Source organism: Hippocampus zosterae, chromosome 8, assembly GCF_025434085.1.
Source record: "Hippocampus zosterae strain Florida chromosome 8, ASM2543408v3, whole genome shotgun sequence".
NCBI classification, from domain to species: domain Eukaryota; kingdom Metazoa; phylum Chordata; class Actinopteri; order Syngnathiformes; family Syngnathidae; genus Hippocampus; species Hippocampus zosterae.
The window spans coordinates 13,717,905-13,730,330 of NC_067458.1; the positions used below are offsets into that span (position 1 = coordinate 13,717,905).

The following is a 12,426-nucleotide window of genomic DNA, read 5'->3' on the forward strand; positions in this document are numbered from 1 at the left end:
ACAGTACAAAGATCTGAAACAGTCCAAGAGCTGCGTCCATCCTTGGAAAAGGGAATTGTTTCTTTTTTATCTAGCCGGAGTTCCACGCCAGCCGTCGGTACAACCTAACACTGAAAGATCGTCATCTGCCTCAGCACCTCGGAATTTTATGCGAGCCAATCTCTTCACTCAATTCTAATCCTTGACAATTTAGATCGTATAGATGTTTCTTTGAAGCACTGTAGTCAACCTACGAGATGCAAGCCATGTTTAAATATTGTACAAATTCACATTTAAACTTCACCGCAATATATATTTTTTTCAAGAAGAAAAAAAACATGCTGGAAGACTGAAGTGTATATCATTCTTTTAAATCCCATATTATGAAACCATCTTTTTCGCAGCCCATCAAGGCGACATTTTTGTCCTTTCTTTGTAAATACACTTCAAAGTGTCTTTCCAGCAGTGAACGTAAATTATAGTTGCTGAGCAAAGTCTGAAGTTGTTGGTTCTCTAAAAGCACCATAAATCATTAGCGAACAGCAAAAGTCCACCACTTGAATAGTGGATGTTAACAGCTGTGTGTTGCACATTTTTTCCCTGAACATATGGACTTTTCATTATCCCAATGACTCTGCAATACTTTTAATATAAAGGCTGACAGTATCCTCTCCCTACAAGCTTGCAATTGGACTTGATGATTCAGACGCCATTTACATCAAGCTCTTCATTTCAGCAATAGTGTCTGTCAGGTACCCATCTTACGAGATGTTAAATGGATGATGACACACTCCAGCTGGCTTGTCGGCACCTGATTTAGAACAGACAAATGCAAAGCAGTGCAGTCATCAGGCTCCAATTTTGTGCCAGTTCACCGTTTGAATGCAAAGGAATCCCTCTGTTGATAAATAACAAGATTTCATTGTAAGATCGCAAATACACACACACAAAATACTGGGAAACCTGACTATGATGCATACACTCATGAAAAAAATAACATCATTTTCTTTTGGGGAGACATTCTATAAGTTGTTGTTTAAATTTACATCCATTCATCAGGTGCATTAGACAAGGTTGGAAGACTAGAATGGTCCATGAGATGGGGAAAAAACAAATTCTTTCAATGTTGGTACTTCAACTCAGGGCTCATGCGTGTGTGCCACCTAAGATTATGAGCTTGATAGTGTAACTTATCGTGGGCAGCAGACACATCGTCAAATCCTTAACACAAACACAGAGCAGTGATTTTAGTACATTTTGAGTAACCTCATCAAAATCATTATTACTTCAGTAGATACTGCATACTCAGGTGTTTAGGGTTAGTTTTTTTATACTTATATTACACACAAAGCGTGTGATGGAAAAGTGGTTAGAACTGCATGACTGTCCATGTTTTATGTTATGTGTTGCCTTTATTATTTTACTTTATGTTAACTGTTTTGTTAAGCGCTTTGTTACAGCTGCCGCTGTTATGAAAGCGCTATATAAATCAGCATGTATTATATATGTTTATATTTACATTTTTCTCATATATAATATGTGCTTTAACTCAAGAGAGGTTGGGTAACACTGGAGTCGAGTATTAAAAATGGGCTTTTTGGCACAGCATACCAGTCACAGTGTGTTTATGCTTTTTTTGCACAGCTCTGTGTGAAAAGCATATTGTTTTTAAAATGTTGATGTGGGGAACAGGGGTGGGGGAGGGGGGGTCACACAAACAAACAGAAATTGTAAACAGAATTTGCAAACAGCCTGATTGCATTTTGAAACTGGAATATAAAGAAACACACTGTCTGAGATGCCATCTTGCATTGCCAAAAAATACTTTTTACATGATGGCATACAAGAGGATTCACTGTATTTGATGTGTGTGTGTGTGTGTGTGTGTGTGTGTGTGTGTGTGTGTGTGTGTGTGTGTGTGTGTGTGTGTGTGTGTGTGTGTGTGTGTGTGTGTGTGTGTGTGTGTGTGTGTGTGTGCGCGTGTGTGTTGAGGTGATGACAGATTTATTTGAGTGCACAATAGTAAGAGTTGGCTGGGGGTCAAATTTGAGAACAGTTACAGAACTGTGTAGTTTGTAGTGCAACCACCGCACGACAAACAGTTCTTGTTAACATACAGTACCCTTTTTGTGTTGTCTGACTGAAGCGATGTTTGCACTACAAAAGTCTTGAACACAATAGCTCCTTAAGCCCGTACCTCACTACGGCAAATGCTTGCTCGCATAGCAGTTTGGGTGTCGTCAGGGTTCACAAAAGGTTGCAAATTTGTTGGCAGAGAGTTTTACATGTTGCAAAAACTTTTTCTAGTATGAATCCAGTCAGAACCATTTGTAAACGGTCCTAAGACATGTCTCAAGTTCTTTTTTTATTCACCACTTGACCAACCGACCACGTGATCATCGTTCCAATATAGGTCGACGCATGTGTGTGTAGCATTCACACAAGCATTTGCCGCTCAGTTTAATATCAGCAACTTCTCTCCACATTGATCATCATGCCGGGAGAAACAAGGCACAAAGAGGAAGGCAATAAGGAACGTGGTGAAGTAGTTTATAAAACTGAAATTTGAAGGCAAGGACCAGTCTGCATCAGCGTTTAAGTATATCCATATTACCAAAATCCATCTTCTACAGGGGATAGTAAAAAACTGATTGTGAGGAAGGTTCGCATATTATTCCATTGAGTCCCAAGTCCGAGTAGCAAATGAGTGGCAAATAGTCTGCACAATACTGTCCCAGATTGATGCTATCTCAACATCTGTCTTTAACAAACACGTTCGCAAACTCTAGGCATCACTGTCGCTAGTAACACAGGCGATCCCCCTGAATTTTGTCAGAAAAGTTGATAAATTCAGTATTTGCAGGCATAGATCTAACATTTCAAGACAATGTAGGAGGAGTCCAGATTAGACTTCAAGCATCAAATTGGGCAACATTTTACTGTCTGTGGAACCAGTGTTGCTTCCTTCATATTCAAAGGAGTCACATAATTCCAGTTTACAATAAAATGAAATTGCGTTTCAAACAACAGCCAGAAGTGGTTTTGAGGCCGTCAAACATCATCATCATGAAACAAACTCAAGCTTTCGTTTATCTCAAGTGAAAATGTTGCTCGCAGAACACTTTATGTAAAAGAAAGACAGAGGCAGAAAGGCTTTCCAAGCACCCAAGCTGTACATCAGAACTTGATGTTTAGTCACATTGAGAGGGGGGATCTGATGGATTTGTCAGGTAATTCTGTCGAGATGGCACGCTGTCTTCCAAGGTCCACAGAGATAGCAGAGAGTACAGTATAATACAAGTGCGCAGGCGAAAGGATGAATTGCAGCAAGAAGGTGGAGCACACATATTGAGTCCTATTTTGTGCTGCACAGGAAAGAAATGTAAATGTCGTCCTTTCTTTTTTCTACTCAATATAATGTTGACTTGTACAAATGATCATTCATGTATCACCGTGCCTGTTTAGTCGCTCTAGCAGCGTGATTTCTCCTTGGAGACATTAAAGAAATCATAAGGCCCCATAATTGCAAGTGGAGCAGACATTAGTATTATGGGTGATGCTTCTGGAGGCAAAAGTCCTTGACAGTTTGCCTCTGTCTTACCTGTAGTTGCCCAGATGTTGTTTTTCATGCGCCTCCCTACAAATCTGCTTGCGGACCTGCGCCAATCGTTCTTTCTAGGAGAGGTAAAAAAGCCAAAAAATTAATTCATTCAGGTGAGATTGTGCCTCATAGTATCAGTCACTTAAAATGCCTACTTGCCACTGATGGCTTTTAATATAGGTATTAGACGGAAAGGAGGAGAGGCTCGTGCCAGTAACAGTGAGAACTAAGTGACATGTACATTCAACAGGGCGACACCTAAATGTGCACTTCAAACTTCATACAACTTTTTAAATATACGATGCCCTTTCGTACTGCACACTGATTGCTGTGGCTCATTCAAATACAAATTAAAGAGTGTGCGAGGTGTGAAGTAATTGTAGCTCATTTAAATGAGAAAAACTCCATGACTGAAATATAGTTAAATGTAGTACACTTCTCTTGGAAAAATTAGGTTTTCTTTGACGTAAATGAGATGTTTGTGAAAAGTTTGTAGGTTTGAGCAACTTTGGAATACTTAGTGCCTTTGAGTGAACAATCTGCATTTGAATAGCTTTTGAAACTTGCTTGACCACAGTTACTCAGCAGATGTTCCACATGTTCCCTGATTATAAGACGACCCCCTCTTTTTCAAGACTCGAGTTTGTAAAAAGACTTTATGAACACCAAATTAATTTTTATACAGAAACTAATTACAGTGCATTTGAAACAAATGATTATAACAATATATTTGAGAGAAAAAGCCTGTTATTTTGCCTCATTCAAATCTAAAGTCCAATCACATTCGTAAATGAATGGCTTCTGGTTTTTGAAATGTAAATTACATAACTTCTCCTCAGCTGCCGGTTAACCTGGCCGATCTTCGGCCCACTTTTCTCCAGATTATCGCTACGTTTCTCCATTTTCTGTTATGTCTTCTATTATTTTCTTCTTTTCTTTCTTGCTGCTATTTTTTTTCTTCTTTGTGCTACCGCTATTTTTATTTTTATTCTTCGTGACAGGAGTTCGCTTTGGCCTGGGGAGTCAATGAGCTCAGCATTCTCTTCAATGATATCTGGCGCCATCTAGCGTTGTGAATGGGTATAATGTCTAGACCCGAATATAAGACGACCCCCCACGTTTTTCAGTCTTATTTCAATCCAAATAACACTGTATTATATTCAGGCCAATACGGTATCTGGCCAATAAAGTGGAGAAAAGCATGCAAGGTGGTTAAGAAAAGTTTCATATTTCAAACCCAAACTGAGAACTGTCCATTCCAATATCAGCTGTACAATCAACCAGCACACTACGCTGAGATCCTGCGGTGTCGATTTTGTTTAGTGTGAGAGGAGGCGAGAGCTGCTTTAATAGTACAAAACACCTCCTCTCAGCACAATGAGCATCTGGCAGTTCCTGTCCAAGAACATCGCAGAGATGGAGCAACCACCCCAACCACCCAACCTGGTATCATTTTTTTTCCCTCTCTCCCAAGTTAAAGCGGATCATCATGGGGACCCGTTTTGAAAACGTGCATGACAACAAGATATCCGTGATGACGAAGCTGTGAAAGTTCACACAAGACTTCTTTCATGAGTGCACGAAGGCCTGGCAGAGAAGGCTGGGAAAGAGACGACAGGGGGGCTTACTTCAACATGGAAAACCTGAAGCACATTTTTTTGTGACACCAGTCCTGTAACTTTTCTGGAACACCTTGTAATTGTCTGCTTGCCAAATAAAAAGCCTTAGACTAAATTTAAATGAAGTGTTGTCTTTATAACTCACAAGCTCTTCTCGCCTTCGCTCCAGGGAGTGACGCTGTCGCTCCCAGTCTGATGAGGCAGCCGAGAGTTTCTTTACAGAGCCGTGCCCATAGAGTCGCCTCTGGGCCTCAGCTTTTTGCTGTGCCAGGTTACGTTTCTTATCGCTGGCTCTACATTGACACAAATAAATACAAAGTCAATGTAATGTTGAGGCACTGACACAGACACCACCAGTGCAGACAATCCACTGTCAAAGAAAACTGTATGTCCAAAAACACAGTGGTAGGCCAAAAACAATCATTTCAAGGATTCCATTTCATCCACTCAAATAATGACTCTTAGCGTATTACTCTTCTTACATATGGTCCTCTTGCTGTGACACCATAAAGTTAGACAAAACTCACGCAAATTAGCGCATAGAGAGTTAATCATTACAGCCACGCTCGTCGGGTATGTTCGGGGTCGATTTTTTTATATTTTGCATGACTCCACACGTGACAGCATTTTCAAAACTCTAATTTGCCTTGTCATGGTAATACAACTGAGGTGCTCGAAACCAAAAATAACACCGTGCCAAATATCAAACACTGCAATCAAATATGTCGCAGAGACACAAACAAACCCACTAACAGAAGATAAACATGAGCAGACTTCGAATACAAGTTGGCCTTTGCTTGTCTGGAGAAAGGGCAATTCATTTTCGTCAATCGCTGGCCCTTCAAATTGGATATTGAGTGCCATTAGGGCGGGGACAGAGGTTTATCAATGACCATGCCCGGTCGGGTCTGAATTGATCCCACGTTAATACAGTTGGTGTTGCGAGCGGACTCGGGGACCACAAGCCCTCCTTTGGGAGAAGTGAATCCTTTACGATAAAAGGGAGGATCGAGCTAGCGAGGGAGAATAGAACAAAGAATAATGGTCGCTTCAGCATGAACGTGTAGAAGAACCCTTTCACCACCACCACAAAACACAGTTTTGCGTCCTACAATTCATTTGTCATGAAATAATCAAAATAATCTGTGTTAAATGTGAGAACAGTACCAAGGTCAACCATGGGATTTTGCTTTTGAGACCTTTTTGATGAGACATTTATTTTGACCTGCTGAGCCAATGGGAGAAAGTGATTTTTTTTTTTCATCCTGTGGGATTTTTGCAAAGCTCACTAAAGCTGACCCTGCTAGATCTATTCTGCATGCAATTAATTAATTGTGTTTGTGTGTGATTTTGGAGCTGGAGCAAGTCAAGTGTGCAAAGATCAATTTGTGGGCAAGTTCATTACCAGAAGAATAGAAGGGAACTTCCTCAATTGAGAATGGGGAAAATAATCAGACAATTATATAATTGTTATTCTTAAACATTGGAACATTGGAATGGGAGAAAAGCAGCCTGGTGTTGCATGTGGTAAGCACATTCTGGGTTTGAATCACAGCTTCAACTTAAGCCCATGTGAGCTCACACATTCCAAAAATTAAATAAAGACTCCAAAATATCCATCATTGTGAATGTAAGTTGAAAAGATTCTACCCCACAGTGACAATACAGTATCAAGATTTCATAAACATTAAGGTGAATGACAAAAATTGAAGTATGCACAATCTAAATGAGCATACAAAACTATAAACAAACGCACACTGTTTATAAGCATTCAAGGAACACAAAATCAAAGGCACAACTTTGTATCCTGGCACTTACCATTCCTTATTCTCACCCGAGGTATAAATACAGTAAATAAGGTCACTTTTGTCTCGAGCTGAAAGCACCCCAAATTTCCAGGATGATATTAACCTTGTGTGATCAGTGTGAATGAGTTGAACCGTATTGTACACGCACGTCAGTGCAAATTGTTTCGCGAAATAAAGAACCCCAGACAATTGAACCTCGCCCCCAAAGGAAGATTTGAAGTTTGCTTCACGCTTGAAGCATAACGGATCTTTAAATTGAATTCAGAACATTACCTAATGTTGAGCAGTTTCAGAGCGTTGAGCAAAACTCCTCTCTTGACATCAAAATCGATCTTCTGATCTGTCCCAAAGCTTGGAGCTCGATTGATCTGTTAGAGAAAAGAGCAGTCAATATACATCATCCAGGTCACCCAGGTCATGGTAATCATCACCTATTGTTTTTTCTCAAATTAAAGAGGCAGACTTTGTAGCCAATTGCAAATGGCAGTGATGAAAAGAAAAATGTTTCTGGTCAAAGTAAAACAAGAAAAAAATGGATGGGATACATACAGTGGCTTGAAAAGTATACATACCACTTGAACTTTTCCCATTTTCCAGCTTATAACCAAAATCTTCCTTTTTTTGTGGATGGGGCGATGGATTAAAGCAAACTAGCACAATTGTGAAGTGGAGCAGAAATAATAGTTTTCAGAATGTTCGGCAAATAAAAGGAGAAATGTTTGCCCATTCTTTGTTGCAAAAAAGCTAATTCAGTCAAATTGGATGGAGAGAATCTGTCGACAGCAAGTTTCACATTTTTCCGCAGATGCTCAATGGGGTTTAGAATAGGACTTTGGATTTTGGACTTTCACTGCGAAGGACTCTCCCCGCTCGCTATCATTTTAGGTAAACAGTCACAAAATCTTAAATTCAACAGGTACTAATTGTTTGTACAGCTACAGTACATTTTTCTTTGAAAATGAGACTAATGAAAGAGCAAAGTAAAAACTATAAATCCAAAGAGGTAGGCACTGAAACTGTCAAGAATCACCATTCCTAATATTCCTGTGTGAGAATGTCAAAATATGGTATTTTATTTCCATCAGTGAATTTCTTACATTTCAACGAAAAGAAAACAGAAATGATGGTGTCAGTGGCCCTTGTACATTCCACCCTGCTGATCGAGCCCCCTGCCATCCTATCTAAAGCCAACAATCTTGAATATTGATTTCAGATTGGACAGCGATTTGAAATTGAACCATCAAATCAGTGCTGTTGTGAAATGCGGCTCCTTCCATCTTAAGCAGGTGGCTAAGGAAAAGCCCTTCCTTTCTCACAAACACTTAGAAACAGTAATCCATGCCTTTGTTACCTCTCGGCTAAATTATGGTAATGCACTTTATTTTGGAGTTAGCCAGTCCTCCCTCAAGTGTCTCCAGTTGGTCCAAAATGCTGCTGCTTGCCTTCCAAATGGAACGCAGAACAAGGAGCGCATACCCCGAAATCTGGACTCCTTTCACTGGGTTCCAGTGCAATTTAAATTTAATTTTAAGATAATTTGATTTGTTTTCAAATCTTTAAATGGTCTCACCCCGGCTTACCTCTCTGAGCTCGTCCACCCCTACACCTCTGGCCAGTACCTCAGGTCTGTGGACCAGACGCTACTGGAGGTGCCGAGCTTCAGATGAGATCGAGCCGTTTCTGTTGCCGGTCCTTCTCTCTGGAAGGACCTTCCCTAAAATGTTAGAAAAGCTCCCTCTCTCTCAATTTTTCAAACTCGTTTGAAGACGCATCTTTATTCTTTAGCTTTCGACCCAACACAAGACTGGGACTATTTTCTGCTGTCTACTTTGTTCGTATCATCAACTTGTGTTTCATTTTTTTCTTTTCAAAGTCATCGTAGTTAGATTATTGTTATTTTATGTTGTACGAAAAATGCTCTGTTACAGCTTACAGCTGCAGCTGTATATGATAAAGTATCATATTCAGTCAAGAGTTGTCGCAGAGCCAATCCAACAACCCAAACAGAATAAGATACAAGACCCCAATTAGAGAGCAGTAGGTGTGTATCGACCAATTGTCATTCATTTGAGAGAGTAAGTTGTGACTTCCCGCGAGTATGAATGCTTTGTGTTCAATTAAACACGCACCGATTTCACACTGTTTGTGAATAAACTGAGGCGAGATCATAATTACTTCAGTATTCATGATTTTGTGACACTTTTGTTTGGCAGTGTGCCATTAGATTTTCTAATGTAAAATGAATGCCTTGTCTCAATAGGAGGTCGGCAGGCACTGCAATAGCCAATGGGTTATTTGTGGAATGAAAGGCCAAATCACTCGGGGAGAAAAAATACATCCTTTCAAACATATTTCAAAACAGTCCAGTGCAATGTCAGATCGTGGATCGGGTGTAATATGAAACACAATACTGTAATGTCTGACATTCACTTCCTTTTCCAAGGAGATAAAAATGAAGGCATTAAAAGGCAGCAAGGTCATTGTCTTCTTTGGGTTATGAGTTGGTTGTATTTGGAGGTCTTTATATTTGGTCACTGTAGTGCTTCAAATGTCTGAGTCCTGTGCAGGCAGCATTGCTTCAGTTGCCCGTCATTGATGGTGTGAATGTTAGTGTGTTATTTCAAATATCCATTGAGATTGCTTTTTGAGCCCGTGACCCTGAACATGATAAGCGGTACTGAATATGAATGGAAGAATGGTCTTTATATTTATGATTGCTTTAAGGCAGAATAAGGGAGGGGTTTTTTTTATTCCTGTCTCCTCCAACACTTATCAATTTACTGTCAAGCAATTTAACAAGTTAATCGAAAAAACAACAATTAATTCTGTGACCCTCGTGAAGTAAAGCGGTTCAGAAAATGAACAATTAACAAATAATAATATAAAATATTATTATTGTTATTAAATGAATGCTAAGACATTTAAAGCCTATTAATACCTACCTTCAAATGAGTTGACACTCATTTGAAAGTCAAAAACACATCATGCTTGATGATGTTTTAAAACAATGTTTGTTGAAATAATAATAATGATCATTTTAGGATGCAAAGTAAAAAAAATATGTGTATTGTAGCATCAGGGTTGGATGTGCACAGGTCCTAAGTGATGGTAGGAAAGTATAAAGAACTTGAGTGTAAGGGAGGTAAAAGTATTTGGTTATTAACCTGCTTGCCTATTCTTGAGTTGAGATGCTGAACGTTGATGACTTGTTAAGCACAGCAATGTGCGTAGATTGAGGAAGACGTGTTTAAAATTTTTAGCATGTAATTCTGAATCATCAGATCGGATTGAAATTGAAAGAAATTAAGTCAAGTAGTCTGGTCAATATTTTCATCAGGGGTTTAAGAAAAAGAAGTATGAAAACAACATTCGATCTTTTGGCACCATACAGATTTTTGAGCAAGAGCCCCTTTACAGAGATGTGCAAGGTCCTGGGCACTCAGGAACTCCATCCCTATTTCTTCCTCCTCTGAATGGGTCTACTAATCCTCACACAAAGGCGCTTGCTGTGCTGTGACAGATTGCGGAACAAAGCTGTAAAATGATATTTCACAAGCATATCCAAGCTTCCAGGACCTGACCGAGCCAGGTTGTTGACCGTCTTTCCAACAGGGGAGCAGGTTGCTTAAAAACAGGAGAAGAGCCAGCACAAAAGCAAAGTGAAGTGAAATTGTCAAACTGCCCTCTCGACCAACAGCAAATTGTCTCATCAATCGCAATCTACTGTCTAATACCTTGTTTTATTTTTTTTGAATTGTGAAAAATTGGAAAGACTAATAATAATTGTAAACTTCCATTAGGGGTCAGTGTAGCATGTTTGCGGCAGTGTGCCTTTAAACACTCTGCAGCCCATAAAGAAATGTTCCTTGTATTTGACAACAGAACTGGAATGATTGAAATGAAGTGACATTTAATGTTGCTGTCATTGGTTGAGCTCACTGGAAGGTTACAGAGGATGAATATAGGCGCATAGTCGCATGTGCTTTTTCTAAACAGCAAATATTAAGTAGAAAGAGGGCTGGATGCTATGAATAGCCTCAGCACAAAAAGGGGGGAAAAACGCTTTCCATTGATTGCACTCAAAAGAAAACAATCAACAATTTACATTGGATTCTTTCGTACACAGAAGACAGAGCCACATTTGGACCTGCGGTACCTTACTAAAGGAGAGGAAAACCAAAGTTATGTTTCTGTTTAAGCTCTCGCGGAAATGAGAGAAAGAATGAAAAGGAATACGGCTTTGAAGTGCCTATAGGAAAGAGGCAGACTGGCTGCGATATCAGGAACTGTTGTCTTGTTTCTTGTCTTCATTTCTTAATTTGATTTGTGGTGTCAAGCTGTCAAGGTAGACTGACATGGCGGTACTTTCTGTGCCCTTCTTTGCTTTCGCGCAGTCTTCCTCTCAGCCTACCTACCGCACTTGGTTCGTTTCACCACCCTCTTTCCTACTTACTGTCTTTCAGACCATTTTCTTCCCACTGTCTGGTCGCTACCTTATTCATCTCTCCTTCTGTATTCCTCCTTTTCAGTTCCCTGGCAGAGGAAGTCTGGCCAGTCTGGTTCTAATGAACCCCTGCTGGCTCCCAAAGCCCCCACTCTGATTTCCTTAAGTGACTCTGGCAGGATCTTAAAGGAGCCCTTGGTTGCTCCAAGACGCATTCAATAAAAATGTCAGATGAAAAGATTAGACGCTCCTTTTACTCCAGCTCTGATTCCTTTTAGCATCGGCATGGCATCCATGTAACCCAAATATCACTTATGTAGTCGAACAGCAGCGTAAGCATGCAGGGAAGTAGGTATCACGTCAGTAACTTTTCACAGGACAGCTTTATCCTTATGATCACTCAATTATTCATGGCAAGATCAGAGGCCGAGCTGCAAATTCTTTATATTGTATATGTTTTTCATTTTGCACCCCGAAAATAATGAACTTGGGGATCTTTACCTCCACTGTATTGTACATGTAACTTTTAAGTCTATGTAATCACCACATGATATATTTCCAAATACTTTCCGCAAAACCCAAACCCATTTTCCTTTATTTCTCACTGAACAGTACATGAATCTTTTTGACCCAAAAAAACACCACCTGCGCCACAACTTAGACCTGCTTCCGGCAAAAGTTGAATCTATATTCAGCCACCAAATTGTCAGATGCACTGGGTATGTGCAAAAGAGAACGCTCTTGGTCCGCCAGATGCCCAGCATGGCACAACGCAGCCTTCCAAATTCCCAAACATGGCTTGCACCGGCACGAAAAGCAAGATTTGCCCATTTTCATGCCCGAATGCATATGCACTGTCGAAGAAAATTCCCTGAGTGTCACTGAAATACCTGTCTAGAGTCTTAGTCCCATCTAAATGTTTCCTGTTTTTATTGCTATTTCAAATTTTGGGGTAATGCATTCATAATTTACCCG

At 39.9% G+C, this 12,426-nt stretch overlaps 1 protein-coding gene across 14 annotated transcripts in view; it reads right to left on the reverse strand.

Annotated features, from left to right (window-relative positions):
* The window catches only part of ttll7 (tubulin tyrosine ligase-like family, member 7), a 63,731-nt gene that overhangs the window by 22,977 nt on the left and 28,328 nt on the right, over positions 1-12,426 (reverse strand). For all 14 annotated transcript variants that reach the window (XM_052074521.1, XM_052074518.1, XM_052074523.1 and 11 more), the window contains 3 exons: positions 7,281-7,375; positions 5,345-5,492; positions 3,581-3,654 (listed from right to left, as the gene is read on the reverse strand). In XM_052074521.1, the coding sequence (XP_051930481.1) occupies positions 3,581-3,654; positions 5,345-5,492; positions 7,281-7,375 (317 nt within the window). The remainder of the gene's footprint in view (positions 1-3,580; positions 3,655-5,344; positions 5,493-7,280; positions 7,376-12,426) is intronic.